At 42.0% G+C, this 15181-nt stretch overlaps 2 protein-coding genes across 4 annotated transcripts in view; both read left to right on the forward strand.

Annotated features, from left to right (window-relative positions):
• The window catches only part of dst (dystonin), a 91537-nt gene extending 90436 nt beyond the window's left edge, over positions 1 to 1101 (forward strand). For all 3 annotated transcript variants that reach the window (XM_084021834.1, XM_084021835.1, XM_084021836.1), the window contains one exon: positions 11 to 1101. In XM_084021834.1, the coding sequence (XP_083877960.1) occupies positions 11 to 267 (257 nt within the window). In that variant the 3' untranslated portion in view covers positions 268 to 1101. The remainder of the gene's footprint in view (positions 1 to 10) is intronic.
• A 1716-nt stretch (positions 1102 to 2817) lies between these two features.
• On the forward strand, positions 2818 to 14815 carry LOC311021080 (uncharacterized protein). Its single transcript, XM_084021394.1, has 26 exons — positions 2818 to 2977; positions 3961 to 4084; positions 5071 to 5464; positions 5558 to 5635; positions 5732 to 5827; positions 5966 to 6019; positions 8484 to 8537; positions 8627 to 8680; positions 8762 to 8815; positions 8975 to 9028; positions 9109 to 9162; positions 9254 to 9307; positions 9675 to 9728; positions 9871 to 9915; positions 9995 to 10048; positions 10135 to 10188; positions 10282 to 10335; positions 10465 to 10536; positions 10622 to 10657; positions 10915 to 10959; positions 11064 to 11096; positions 11658 to 11804; positions 12189 to 12365; positions 13040 to 13130; positions 13841 to 13918; positions 14181 to 14815. The coding sequence occupies exons 1-26, from the start codon at positions 2899 to 2901 to the stop codon at positions 14381 to 14383; spliced, it is 2292 nt and encodes a 763-aa protein (XP_083877520.1). The 5' UTR covers positions 2818 to 2898; the 3' UTR covers positions 14384 to 14815.
• Positions 14816 to 15181: the final 366 nt, after the last annotated feature.

Consider the following 15181-nt stretch of genomic DNA (forward strand, 5'->3'; position numbering starts at 1 on the left):
ATTCATTTAGATTCACGAAGAAATTCCAGCCGACCGGGAAGTAAAGCCGGAAGCAGAGGGAGCAGTCGTAGAGGAAGTGACGCCTCGGACTTCGACATCTCAGACATCCAGTCCGTGTGCTCCGACGCGTCCGAGACAGTCGGGGACTCGGCGCGAGCAACGTCGCGCTCTGCTTCCCGCCAACACGGAGGAAAACCCTCCAAGATCCCCACTCCCCAGAGGAGATCCACTCCCACAAGCAAACTGGCCAAGGGATCCAAGCGATAGTCGGTGGCCTTGAAATCTAAACGACCCTGGAGCGAATTGCACCCTAAAATACGTATCGGACACTGGAGATATCTAACTTAAAAGACTGAAAATGTGTTGAGTTATTTAAATCATTTTGAAGATGTAAAATATTCCGTTGCGAGGCAATGTGGTTTAATATTATGTGAGAATGAAATGTTAATGGCCTTGTGTATTTGTTTTTAATGTATTTTATTTTTTGTGAAAATGTAAAATTGTTTTTATTGTATTTTATTTTATTTTATCGATGAGGAAAAAAAACGGTAGAGGTTTGACGAACACTAGAAAACCTTGGAAATGACGATGTTGTAAGGTTAGCTAACATTTCTAAAACACTAATGAAGGGCAACACGCGGGATAGCGCGCTGAGAGTTACTGAATGTACTGTAATTTATGTTTGCTGATGTTTGGAGTAGATGGTACATTATGGTACCATTTAAGGCACTGCAATTATCTTATTTAAGTGCTATGATATACTGCCAACATGCATTTAAAGGGCAATGCAATATACTACAATAAACCCCCAGTAAGCACTGCAGAAACCTTTTGAAAAACACTATTTAAGGCAAGTAGCAGAAACTTCGTAATCATGAAGCTTTCGAGTCCTGTTTGTTTGCGGGCCGCTGCAGTCCCTGTTTCCTTTTGACCACTTCACAGCAGCGTGGGCTTGAAGAGGTGCCGCTCCGTGTAGACATCCTCCTGTGCATCTATGTCAATGTGTCGTTAATTTCGGTAGAGCTGAAATTGTCACTGTAACATTACTTTGTAATAAACCTGCTTGCAGAAAGCCACCAGAGGCTGGTGTGGACCACAGAATCCTCTCTGCTTCGCCCGTTTCAGCTCATGCTACTAGCTAGCCATGCTAGCAGCAGATACCGTTACATCGGTTAACCAAATGTCACCACGTTTTATAGAATTTTATCTCTATACAATATGTTTTATACAACAAAATTGATCAATATATTGATTATTAAAGTAGACAGTTATTATTGTCACGATTGGGTTATAAAAATGATCTCTTTTGCATTATGACTGCATTATTTTACCTGCTCGGAGACCTAGATTAAAGCTAACACAGCACTTTTTACTCTGAGACCAGACAAGCAGAGCACGATGGAAGAACTTAAGAGTCTAAGTTCTTCCATCGTGGATCTAAGTCTAAGTCTTAGACTAAAGCAAAGTATTCTCTTGTGTTTCAGTAGTTCATATAAAGTATTATAGCAAATGCTATTAAAAATCATTGTATAGTATGTCAAAAAGATGTCATACTATACTATGATAAATAGATTTTTTCAAACACATTTACAGTTTTACGGGCATTTTTAGATTTCATGGGGCATTTTTGCCATTTTCCTTTAATTTCTGACACTAGAAGTGGTTATCTACTATATATATCTGTGTTATTCCGTCGTCTCCCTGTAGCCCCGGCCGTTAGATGCAGTGTGGAGGAGTTAAATCGAAGACGTGGTCTCCTCTCGGTGGAATGTTTGCAGAGCGTCTTGTGTTTAGCTGCGACATACTACATCTTTCTCTCAGTGAGACTGTGTGGATGTTAAAACACTGTCTTAAATGAACATGCACTAAAACCTATGTGACTGTTTTTTGAACAATTATAGATTCACGTTTCTACAAGAGTAGTAACAAAAGTATTTTGTTCTTCTAACTGTGCTGGTGGATGTGTGAAGACATACAGAAGTGTTGCACAGTAAAACACACACTGCTTTTTTCTTGAGAGCTGCATTGAACACAACTTAGCTGAAGTGTAGGTTTATACTCTTCAATATTACTGTTACGTTTTACTCTCAATAGCTAAACACTAAAGGCTCTGACATGTTCACCTACATTCCCTTCATGTGATGAGTCAGTTTACTGGACTGACTGTAGGTGTAACTGGCCTATGAGAAGAGACAGATCCCCTGGGGACCAAAGGTGGTGTGGAGCTCAGGGGTCAGGCTCCTCTGAGACCCAGATCGTGTAGTTTGAATGGTCCTCCTGTTCAGCTCAAACACTGGGCCGGGGATGGCACTATAGAGTGGGATATATCCTCACACCAGGAACTGGAAAAGACCCGTCTGCAGGAGTCCCAAGACTTTCTTTTTCAGGAATATGTGAGTAAAGACAACATTCTCTTTTCTTTTTTTAAAATACAATTTGATTTACGTAGGAGTCGTATATGATGTCAGGTTGCTAATCAAAGGGATAATGTAGTTTGATCAGCTTTGTATGTTATCTAGTGGTTAGTGTAGTAATTGCTTTTTTCTAATTTGGTTAAACTTCAGAATCTTAGCGTACAAATCCATTTAGTGGACACACTTTTTAAAAATGTTTCTTTGTAAAAGATCATAAAATATGATAATAAACCTTGTCAATAAAATTATTATTATTATTATTATTATTATTTTTAAATCACTAGCTTTGACTTGATATTCCACTAGTGAGGTCAAGAAAATGACCATTACCATGACCATCTTTTTCTGTTTTTTTTTGTTGTTTTTTTTACATTTTCTAAATCATCAATATTCATGCAAAGATATGTATATTTCTGGACTTGTTAATCTAATTTGTTTAATTGCTGTATAGGCACTTATAGCCCCTGACTTCAAACATTTGAAAATGCCCGTCTACAAAGAAATGCTGGTGTTTGCAGCACTCTTCACCTTCCTGGGACTGACCCGATGTCAAAAGTTGCCAAGTAGGTTGAAATATTTTTCATATTTTATTAATGCATAAAAATAACACTGGATTATCAGCCATAGTAAAGAGAATAACGATTTCTAATCTCAATAAGGCATTTTGTAAAACTTGACAAAACTTGACAAAATATGCTGTGATTATAGTTTTTCAGGTTGAACAGTGTAATATGACATCAAGACCAGCAGATGTCAGTGTTTGTCAGTTCATAGTCCATTGTTTTCATTCCAACCCAGTATCGTAGTCTCTGCTCTCAGTGTCATGTGGACACTAAGAGGTCAAAAGATCATCCTGAGGTTAAGCTTTGTACATGAAGCTTTGAAGCCCAGAATCTCCACTGAGTCTCACCGTCACCTTAAAATTATTAGTTAACACAATGTTTTTTCTAACTATGGTTGTCCAGCCAGCCAGAAATAGTATGAGAGGTACAGAGCAATATTAATGTCAGTAGTAATGTAGCCTGCTTGATTTTAATATGTTTTGCTGGCCTGTTGACTGTAATTCAGTGAGACAAGCCTCCGCAGACAGACAGCAGGTGATTTCAGAATCAGAGGGGTAACATATTAACATGCGGCACTAAGAGGTACCAGGTTTTTTTTCGTTTTAAAGTCGTTTTTAAACATATTTTCTACTTGAGTCACACGATTGTAATCAGAATCTTTCACCATCTTTCAAACACACTTTTTTTTTTTTAGCCTCACAGGAAACACAACAGCCATGCTGATCTCATTCAGTCCGCTGCACAAAGCGCCCAGTGTTGAGAATCCAGTAGCCAAATCCACCCATGACAGAAAATAAACAGCCCCTTTGTGTAAATGGCTTTCCTAAATGACCTCATGGTACCTGTGATGAGATTAGCCATTATTAATGACATTGAGTAATGCAACTATTTTAGAGACTCTTTTTTGGGGATATCAACGCTGATGTAAGATTTAGAAGCAGCCCTGCACCTTTGATGCTGAATCTCTGTGTTTGTGCTGTGAGGTTTCGACTTGCTGGAGGAGTTTCGTGTAGCTGAGTCGAGAGGAGTGAGGAGAGTGGACGGCTCTCAACCCGAGGCGGTGGCCTACCGGGTCAACCCTTCCATCCACCTACGGAGGACCATGAGGTACAGTAGGAGACTCACCGAGCCCAATTAATCCCAGAAGCTGAAAATGATCAAATAGTAATGTTGATCTGCAGTAGTTCAACTTCTAGAGGTGAACTACAGGAGTGACCAGTGCACCCTGATGACACTGCTGGGTGTGATTACAGGTGCAACACAGATTTCAGGGGTGATGCATTCCCATACAACTACACTTTCTATTATATATCCAGAGAAGTGTATTTTTATCCAGATTGAACAGTCACAGTCTGAAACCATTTCAAACGTGGTAAAAAAAAAACTACAAAATTAGGTTAAGGCAACAAAATGACTCGGTTTGAAATGAAACAAAACAAAAATGCAACATTGTAACTTGGTTCACACGGGACCGGGTGAAAGCCTTGTGATGCTCGACCCATCCACCTCCCCGACCTCATCCTTATGTTGACACTCCACACACTAATTTGTGACATAGCAAGAGAAAACGTAATCCACCACAGAAAATGTTTTCCTCATAACATAATTCACTATAGAGATGCGTCGTGTGGGAACATCATTTTTAGGAAACAGACTTTCAAGCAGAGTTGCAGCAAAATAATGCTTTTCAGCCTCATGTTATGTAACTATTTAAGGCTAAATGTCAACATGTTAGCATCGTTTTGTGAGTTAACGTGCTGAGAGTTAGCATTGAGCTCAGAGCACTGCTGTGCCTCACAGAGCTGCTAGCATGTCTTTCTTTGAACTGACAATGAAAGCAGTGTTGCCTACAGATCCTGAATTGTGGCCCTGGAGTTAATTGAACATGTGCTTTGTTGAAATTGAAGAAACAAAGAATCTCTTTCTGTTAAATAGTACATAATCCCCCCCAAAAAGATCAGTTCACCAAAAGTTGCAAAGGAAAAAAAGTGAAATTTTAAAATTCAAGGAGCTCTGTTTCTACTTATTCATGTTTTTATAAAATAAAACTCTTGTTGTTCTGTGAGGAAAGTCACCTCTCTCTCTCTCCCCAGCGACGTGTATCCCGATGGACTCCCCTCCGACTACGCCATCATCGCCACATTTAAGGTGACCAAGGACGCCGCCAGGAAATCCTGGGACCTGTGGCAGGTCAGCGACCCCAAAGGACGAGAGCAAGTCGGCCTGCGTTTCCATGGTGATACGCGCTCTTTAGACTTCTTCTACACCAGCCCCCGCGGGAGCCAGATGCTGAGGACCTTCCACGGGGTGGAAAGGTTATTTGACGGAGAGTGGCACAAGTTGGCGCTGAGTGTGAAGGCGAGCCAGGTGAAGCTGCTGATAGACTGCGAAGAAGTCAGCGTGGAATCCATCGATGAGCCCAGACCAGTCATCCGCCGAGGGTTCACCTCCATCGTGAAGCGGGCGGCGGGCGGTCGCTCTGCGACGGTACGTTTGCAGCTTTTTTTAAAGTAATATTCCAACTTACTTTGATTTGGGATCCACTTGTAATCTCTCGCATGATCTCCCATCTCTTTCCAGGTGGACCTCCAGCAGATGGAGGTGTCATGTGACCCGGAGCAGGCTTATTCAGAGGGCTGCTGTGAACTCTCCAGTGTGGTCAGTCGGCTCCCCATTCAACCGGGTTTCACTCCTTCTTGTTGGAGACGTGTTTGTGGTTTTAATCCTGCTGTCTCGCCTTTCCGTCCCTGGCAGTGTGGAGGGTACGCCGAGATCGGCCTCACAGCTGGAAGAGCGTCCTGCAAATGTATGCACGGGCAACCTGGCGTTCAGGGAGCTCCGGGACCAAAGGTCAGTCTAACTGTACAGTGGAAATTGGCTTGTATTTGTGTTTGATCTACTGACGTTTATGTAACGCTCTTTCTGTTTAAACAAAGTTTTACATACTTGCATTTTTACTATCGTGACATATTTGTTATTCTTCTGCAGGGTCACAGAGGTCTTCCAGGAACAGGCGGAGACCAAGGAAGAGGAGGAAATTGGGTAAACACATTTATAACAGCTCTCTCTCAGTCATGCACATATCCATCCACTGGATGAAAGCTGTTTACTCGGTGTATTCTTTGCATTAGCAACATCCTCTTGCTGTCCAATAAAGAGTTAAGCTGAATCAGGGGTGAGTGACATTGTAAAACTCGTAGCTGTGGAAAATGGCAATAGAAGCACAAGTGAGACACGACAGGATGGAAACAGATCTGGAAGCAGAAGCGCTTAACGATAGTAAACATGGAGGCTCCTTTCATAGTTTGAAAACTCATGTCCGCTTTGCAAGATTTAGGGGGAAGCCGAGGTAAACGCGCACCAATACAGATGCAACAGTAAATTTGTTTTTGTCATTCAGAAATAGCCGTGTGCATCTTAAAACGCAAGCTGTTTAGAATATAGGATTTACCTCAAACTGGCGGGAGATCACAGGGTTTCTAGCGGTTTTGCTTTTCCACTTGGAAGACACTAAGCCAAATGTAATGAATCCCACACACACAGGGGGGAAAACCAAGCAGTTGAGCAATAACCGTACCCTCCAGTGTCTGGTAATGGGTGGCATTAGAGTGCTTAACTAGCGTGTGAAAATGTGTCTTAAATGCTTTTATTGTTGTGGATAAGGCTAATTAATTCCCCACAGGAAGATCAAATTGTGTAAGAGCGGAGAGGTTTGAGACAAATGATAATGAACACCGTATTTTGCTGCAGGAGCCAGTTACAATCGCATCAGTGAATGAACAAATACACTCATAGTTGTATCCTTCGGGAGCCCCAGATGTGATTATTTCCACTTTAAATTTATGACATGTTAATCTCTTTCATGCTTAACAGTCAGCGATATGTTGGGGCGGATCTGAGAGTCTTTCAAAAACAAGTCTAGAGAACATGTGTTAAAGGAAGGAGGATTGTTTTTTTTATATTTATATATATATATATCGTTTGGCATTTAACATGTCCTTTGCACTCAAGGAAATCCCCCATGCTGCCTGAGCAAACACACGTACACCTCCAGACCCGTGTACATGCAGAGCACATTTCCAGAGCTGTACACGCTACATTTTCATGTGTAGCAGCCGTAGCTTATCTGGGATAAACATCTGTCTCGTGTGACTCGTTAAGAGTTTTGACCTCCTGCCAGAATCCGAGAGCCCCAACATGTTGAAACCCCCCCCACTGGCATCCGAGGTGGGCATTTCCTGGCACAGATATACGAACTGTCAATCTCAGCTGGTGGGTGGTCCGTCGTTCTCCGGGGCTATACCATCTTGTAGGATTCACGGTGGTGCCTCTCGCCGTACTGTCGGCCATCTCTGAGGTTAACCCACGTCCAGCTGACTCGGCTTAAAGTTAGGTGATGTGGTCAAATAAACAGACAACACAAAGGGCATCCTGGAGCTTGTTTAATCCGTTTGTTGACTCTGTGAAATACAGCCAACTGGAAAACACTTTCCTTCTACTACCGAGGAAGTCAGCATCTGTAAAAACAATACTCTGGCCCATTTTGTTGTATACATGAATAATGTTTCCGAAATCCTGCTGAATTTGCTTGTGTATATTTTCCACTAATGGAAATGTGTGTGTGTGTGCCTGTGCCTGTTCACACTTTTTAATCCTCATTTTGTTATATGGTTTTTACATCTTACGTTAAAGTTATAGTTTTTGTGAACACTCATTTTCTTGCGTTATATACCGCTCTTGTCTGTCCTGGCTACTGGTTAGCTTAGCTTAGCATAATGACGGCATGCAGCGGGAAACATGTAGCCAGTCCTTTTTACGCTCTTGTGTTTTCTTGTGTCCTTTTATAGACAAGCTAGCTGTTGCCCCCTGCTTCAGGTCTTTGGACTAAGCTATCTCCTGACTTTAGCTTGCAATTAAACGACTTATCAACATTTTGAGACCTTTTTTCCTCTTTTTTACGTATTGGATGAGACGATTTATGCCCCTCTCATAACTGTCCGTTAATTATTTTCACAGCCAGAAGCTGGCTAGCTTAGTTTAGCTTAGCTGGAAACACTGGGAAACTAAGACTCTTTTCTAAGACAAGTGCAGCTTTTTCACCAATTTACACATTTGATTTTTAAGCCAACAAGATGTAGCATGTTAAATAGTTAGCTTTAGAGGTTCTCGTAGGTGGATTTTTTTAAACCTTTGGACAGGACCAGGCTAGCTTTTTCCCCTAGTTCCAGTCTTTATGCTAAACTAAGCTTATCTCTCGTGCTTCTTCTCTCAGCTCTTTGTTCACTCTCCGTCTTGCCACGATGGTTGCAGAAGAATCAACAGCTAATTTCTGATCGTGTCTAAACAGTTTCTCTGTCTGATCTGTATCTCAAATCTCCAGAAGGCACTAGAGTTGCTACCGTTTACATGTTACGCCGGTTATTTCTAAAGATGGTCGATTCCCAAACAAATGGCTGCAGTCTTGCTTGTGATTTAGTCAAATGTTTGCATTGATCCATGATTGCAGGGAATCCGGGGAAACACAGGAGACTACGGCAACATCGGCGAGTCAGGCCTGAAGGTAAGATCCGTCGCATGCTACGATCAGGGTTACACTTCAGTTTGGCTCCTTCTCAGAATGCATTAATGAAACCGCACGCTCGTCCTCAGGGTGAAGAAGGAATCAAAGGCGAGATAGGAATGAGAGGACTATGGGGCCAAGTGGTAATGAATCACACTCAGATTAAACATTTTCTTTACCCTTAAAAGTTACAAATCTGTATTAATGGCGTGTTGTGTTAACAGGGAGACAGAGGTCCGAAGGGGCTGAAAGGACTGAGTGGGGCAGCGGGCTTCAAGGTAAACTCCTGCGCATTGTTCCAGCTTTAATAAGAACTCTTTAATTGGGCAGCCAGCTAACGATGTTACAGACTTTTCATTGGATTTCTGCGCAGTTTGCTGTTAAAGTTGTACAACTTTATAGATAACCCTTAATGTCCACATTGTGACTATTTAAAGGGAGTCCGTGGACCACCTGGAGGCCTTGGAGAGACCGGGAACCCAGGAGAAGTTGTGAGTTAACATTTTAGACACAGTGGAAAGCCCTTTCCCAAAAAAATCATTGTATTAATAACATTTTGGCGTCCCTGAAGGGTGTGAAAGGTGGAAAAGGACATGAAGGGATTCCTGGATTTCAAGGAGTTAAGGTATTCAAAATCCCTTCCCCTCTCTGTTTTCTTTTCAATCTAAATGTTGTGATTCGATTTCATTGTGCTTTTTTTTTTTTTTTTTTTTTAGGGAGAAAAGGGGACCACTGGTGTAGTAGGACGTGCTGGGCCAACAGGAAAGCAGGTGGGTTTGTTGTGTGGGAGTCCCTGTTCCACAATCCCGAATGAGACATATTTAATTCTTTGTCCGCTACCTTCAAAATCCCCTCATGTGAGCATGGAGAGCCAGAGAATGATTTTTAATGTGGTAAAACACTGGAAAGCAGCTATGTTTCTGGCTTATGTGCCGTCTCCATAAACAACGTTGGTTTGTGTGGCCGAGATTCTGGCGGAGATCTGAACTAAAACAACAAAAGCTGATGAGTCACTGACATAAGAGCCTCAAAGGCAACGATAACCTCCTCTATTGTGTACGAAAGAAGGCCCTTGGGTTCACCATGTTGCCTACTGAATAAAATCCATTGGGTATAATGTATAACTCATGTTGACAGGGCATTGTGGGAGATCCTGGAGAGAGGGGAGCTGCTGGAGCGAAGGGGGCGCCTGTATGTACCACAAATGAATCACGATGACATGAAAATGATGTGTTCCTTTTGATCAATTTGAGTCTGCAAACATCAAGAATATTTAAAAATGCTTTGTTTTGATGGACCTGTTTGTTTTCTGTCTGAACTTGTGGAAAAATAGGGGATCCATGGACCCGGGGGCAGAGCTGGCTCCATCGGACCGAAGGTGCTTCATTGCTGACATGCTCGCTTACGCGTCCAAAATCATGCTTTTGTTTTCTAATGATTATATTGTTCCCCTATAGGGCATTATCGGAGATCCGGGCCTGCCAGGCAGAGATGGAGATCTAGGAATAGAGGTATTATATTCTTCTGATGATATCTTGATGGTGGTGTTCAGAAGGCGTGCAGTCGTGTTATGTTAAGTGTTATCTGTTCCTCACAGGCTTATCAAGGACCACAAGGTCTCAACGGAAAACTTGGACGAAGTGGAACAAAGGTAACTCGCCTTCTGTGGTTAGGCTGTTTGAATATCTGTGCAATTGAGTTGTTTTTTGGCAGATTAATTTGTTGTGGTTTGTGTTTTTTACAGGGAGAGAAAGGCACCCTCGGGCCAGCAGGAGAAATGGGTCCCCAAGGCCGGACTGTAAGTTGCATTTTCAGAAGACAAGCACATCATACATGTTTGTACTACAAGTAGTTTGCCATCTTAAAGGGAAATGACAAAGAATCAAGCAGTCCCTTAGGTCGGTTTAATAAATGTTTTATTCTCGAGGGCCCAAGAGGTTACAAGGGTTCTGCTGGGAAGCCAGGAAGACCTGGATTTATCGGACCACCGGGACCTGTTGTAAGTGCTCCGGATGAATTTTCTGAACTCTTCCAAACGCTAGTTCATTTTCCTCAGGCCATTAAACCATGTCATCTTTTCGCAGGGACACGTGGGTGTACCTGGAAAGCCAGGGTCTAAGGTAAATACATCTTCATCCATGACAGCAAAATCACGATTAATACATATTCACTGTGAGCTGAATGCAAGCGATTCAGGATCTGTCAGTGTTTTCTTAAAACTACAGATGAGCTAAAAGCTGTATAGTGTCCTGACTGAAGTATCGCTGTCTTCATCTGATACATTCTCTATTCATGGAGCAGAACACCTGTCCGATACATCAAATATTTGCAAGCTGTTATGCAAGCAATACTGTTTCTTTCAATTTGCCTTGTGCAGGGTGACACAGGAATCCAGGGAATCAAAGGAGTTAAAGGTGGCCAGGTACTGCCTGAATATTTTAATTCTCTCTGCTCATCATTACAAACGTTTTGTTGTAGTTTTTGTTTTCTTTGAGCGACTGCTAACATTGACTTTTTTTTTTAAAGGGGGAAAATGGAGTTACGGGCCCGAAGGGAAAGGTGAGCTGTGATTCTTTCATTCAAGTTTTTTTGCTATTGAAAAATATAAAAATGTTTCTAGCACTAAAACGCATTGGTACACTTCTTTACCTCCCTGCATGAATAGGTTTGTGCTTAATGAGTTCCTCTAATATCATTAAAAGATGAATTGTAACTTGGCTGTGATGACTTGGGTTACTCAACAGAGCATTCAGACAGGACGGTGTTTCCTAATACTATGTGATATTTCTGCCAGACTATCACCGTTTTATACTACATTCACCACATTCTCTGTCTGAGGAGTCTGAAAAATTCCATATCAATCCATCAAATAACATTCCAGACATATTTAGAGCTTCTGTAGATGTGGCGAGGGCAGTAACACCCACAATTGCATCAAAATGAATATTGCACATTTCTCAAGTGTTCTCTAACAGGTTTGATTTGTTTTACTAATATTTATTTATTCACCACTAAGATTCTGTTACTTGCTTAACCGTCTATGTGACTCTGTTCGGTACTATTTCACATTCAAAGCTGAACTGATTTATCATTGTATTCTGCTGGATGTGCTTGCTCTAGGTCGGTGACAGGGCTGATCAGGGTCCTCTGGGACCCCGGGGGAAGCGTGGGCCAGCGGGCCCACCTGGAGGATCAGGTCCTGTCGGAGTCAAAGGGATTCGAGGTGAAAGAGGACCAGATGGCTTTCAGGGGCCTCGGGGTCCACCAGTAAGTCTTTTGGCTGATCCTACAAATATTACTACAGTATAGTACTACTACTGAATGATGGCACAAAAACAGCAGAGTAATCATTTGCACCGACGGTTACACTGACTGGCACACACACTGTTTGTTAACAGCGTTGGTGTCAAAAACACATTTAAAGAGTTTCACATGAGCCCGTAGATATAAGCAGCTCACAGCAAGGGATTCATTTAGTGTGGCTATAAATCCATAATGAGCCTAAGGAAATAATGTTGGCTTCATCTCTTGGTTGCGTTTCCTCTGAGAGGCAGCCATTGCTTCAGCATGCCCTGTCCTGTAAAGTTCTTATTACGTGTCCCACAGTTGGGTCCCTTCCAGTGATGGATGTGCTAATGATTTGTTACGCAGGGTCCGACCCTCTCCGCTCAACACGTGATCGAGGTTTGTAAGGTGGTGGTCCTGGAGCAGATGTCCACCTTTGCCAACTCAGTGAAGAGGACTTGTGCTGCAGTTTGTCCTCTGTATGGGGACGTGCCCATGGGGGCCCCTGGGCCGCCAGGACGGAAAGGACCCCCCGGACCTGCTGTGAGTTTTTAACGGTTTGGGTGTTGATTGTTCAAGGTGAATTAAAAAAAAAAAAAATCATCGCTTTAGGCATCACCTCCTCTTCTCGGGACCTTTAGCTGATAAACATTCTGCTTACATTGTTTGCTTTTGTCTTCGCGGCTGAGTAAAATGCAAACATATTGCATAAAGGGTCTAGACTGGACTGAGAGGGTTGAGGTTTATTGGCAGAAAATGCTTGGAATGAAAAGGGTTCGATTTTCCACATCTCCACAGAGGACAAATAAGGAGTCGCAGACTAGACACTTGGTCTGTGTTGAATGTTTTTTGGAGAGCATCGACGCTGTCGTTGGATTGAAAAGCCTTTTCCACATTATTATACAACGTCGAACATGTTCCCCAACTTAATCTCAGCGACTCTCAGGCTTGATAAATGCTCTTGAAGCTATAATCCACCGTAGTAGGTTGAGGCCAGTGAGCCTCATGTTGTGGCGTTGAATGCCAAACCAAGAACAGTGATGTAAAAGGTTTCCCCAACAAAGTATTTCATAATCAGCCAAATCAATCTTTTCACTTTTTTCAGCTGGTCAGGGGTGAATGGAATCTTAATTCATGATTTGTAAGGAGCACCTGCGAGGTTTATACTGAAAACACAAAAGATTAACGGTGTATTTTCCTATTGATGATGTTGTCAGGGTGACCCTGGTAATGACGGTGTGGACGGAGAAGAGGGCCTCCCAGGATTCTACGGAGAAGCCGGGGATCTTGGCAGAAAAGGAGAAACAGGTGTTGTTTCTTGTTTTGTTTGAGGAAAAACAAGTGATGAAACAATAATTCAGATTCATTATGCAAACCTGTATGAATTGCTTTGTTTTCTTAGGGGCAGAAAAACAAACTGTTAACCACTAACACATCATCACCACATAAAGTTGAGCATTTGCTTATTTATACCAGACATGGCAACATCACTCTTCATTTTGAAGTTGTGCCCCGCGTGGGGAGCGTTAACCACAGTGTGAGTTGAAAGGTGCTAAAACACATGGTGAGCAACTGCAGAGACGGAGGGCAATTATCTGTGGTTCATAGTTGTTTGGTAAAGTTAAGTACGTGTTGAAGTGAAGTAGAGGACCAGTCAAGCCAGAATCCAGGCCTTTTTAAAAAAACGGCACCGTAGTAGTGTAAATGTACTTCTTCTACCGTTTTCCACTACTTGGAAAAACAGACCAGCCTTCCTTTCATCATGTATGAAACTGCCCAATCAAACACTTTAAAACTCATAGGCTGACATGTTCCTGGCTCTGATTTATGGTTGGTGCCATTCCCGCGCCATTAAGCCAATGAAATCGAGGAATATTTACAAGGTGTTTTAAATGTTCATTTAACAGTGATCTCAGTAACACACACGGCCTTTAATCAACATGCACGCTGTGTTCTTGAGTGGCGCTCACTCCTGCTGTCGAGACCAATGTGTGTGTGTGTGTGTTTCTCCCCTGCAGGTGACAAAGGAGAGCAAGGTGATAAAGGACCCAAGGGTTACAGCCTACCTGGTCACTATGGAGACCAAGGGCCAATGGGTAAATTCATCTTCCATGACATGAAACTGTTTGATGACTTGGTTAAAATGAGGCAGTAATAGATCCACATCTGGGATTGTGCGTCATTTTACAAACATTATTCAGCTGAGTCTGAGTTATGAAGGGAGAGGAGCTGTGTTACTGTAAAAAGAGGTTTGATATTTTCCAAATAAATGTCATTATCTTCCTCTGTACACGCTCTGTTCCTTCAGTCTGTGAAGTAGACACCTCAGGACTAAAAACATTTTTGCCTCGATCTCAGGTCAACGTGGACGTGACGGCAGAGCCTTCAGCGGCCAGCCAGGGAAGCAGGGTGAGAGGGGACACGTGGGCCGGCCTGGACTCAGGGGCCATGCAGGTCTCAGAGGGGCTCCAGGTGTTTGTCTCACCTCTGGGTGTGCTCAGCTGAACTCCACCGGCGGGACACCTCAGCCAGCACCACGGAGGTTGAGGAATCGCCCGTAGAAGAAGAAATAAAGAGGCTTTGTGGACGGTGAATTGAATATTGAGCTTATAGGAGGGAAAACATGGTAGATTGTTTTTGTTAATATGTATGTTTGTTCAAATAAATTGAAATTGTTCATGTAAATATGCATCCCTAATGAAACGTGAACTGGGAACAGTTTGATCTACAAGGTTACCAAAGACCACACCTTATATTGAGGGAGAGTGGTAACACAATATACTTGTATAAAAAGACCATCTTCATGATTCAATTTTATTTAAACTGATTTCACAAGTCTGAGCTGTCATTAAACATCTGTTCTTTATAATAAAAGTCAAAAAATTATACTGATGTTTTTTACACTATTGTGTGAAAGCCTTTTTTAGATTCACGACCACAGTTATGTCTTTCATGGATTGGAGTGTCATTGTCGGACTAAAGGCAGGAAAAACAACTACAAAAATGGATGAATGAATAGTATTTGAATTCCAAAATTAACTCTTGTTTTCGTTGTATAAACTAAACTTATTCTTTAAGTTGAACTGATATTAAAAATGCATTTTTTAACCCTTTGAGATCTCTTTCCCCAGTCATATTATGCACATATTTAACAATTTATGCCCAAACAATAATACAAAAATGTCTTCGTATTTTTAATTACTTTTTTCATTTTCATGTCATGCATACTTTTCCTCATTCAAAACCTTTTGTTCATTAAAATTGTTGTTGTTATTTTACCAGAAATTCTTATTGAGATACAAAATAATACAATACAATAGAACAGAATGAAACAGAAGAACACAACAGCCTCTCAAGAA

This window comes from Eutrigla gurnardus (assembly GCF_963514095.1).
Source record: "Eutrigla gurnardus genome assembly, chromosome: 11".
NCBI classification, from domain to species: Eukaryota; Metazoa; Chordata; class Actinopteri; order Perciformes; family Triglidae; genus Eutrigla; species Eutrigla gurnardus.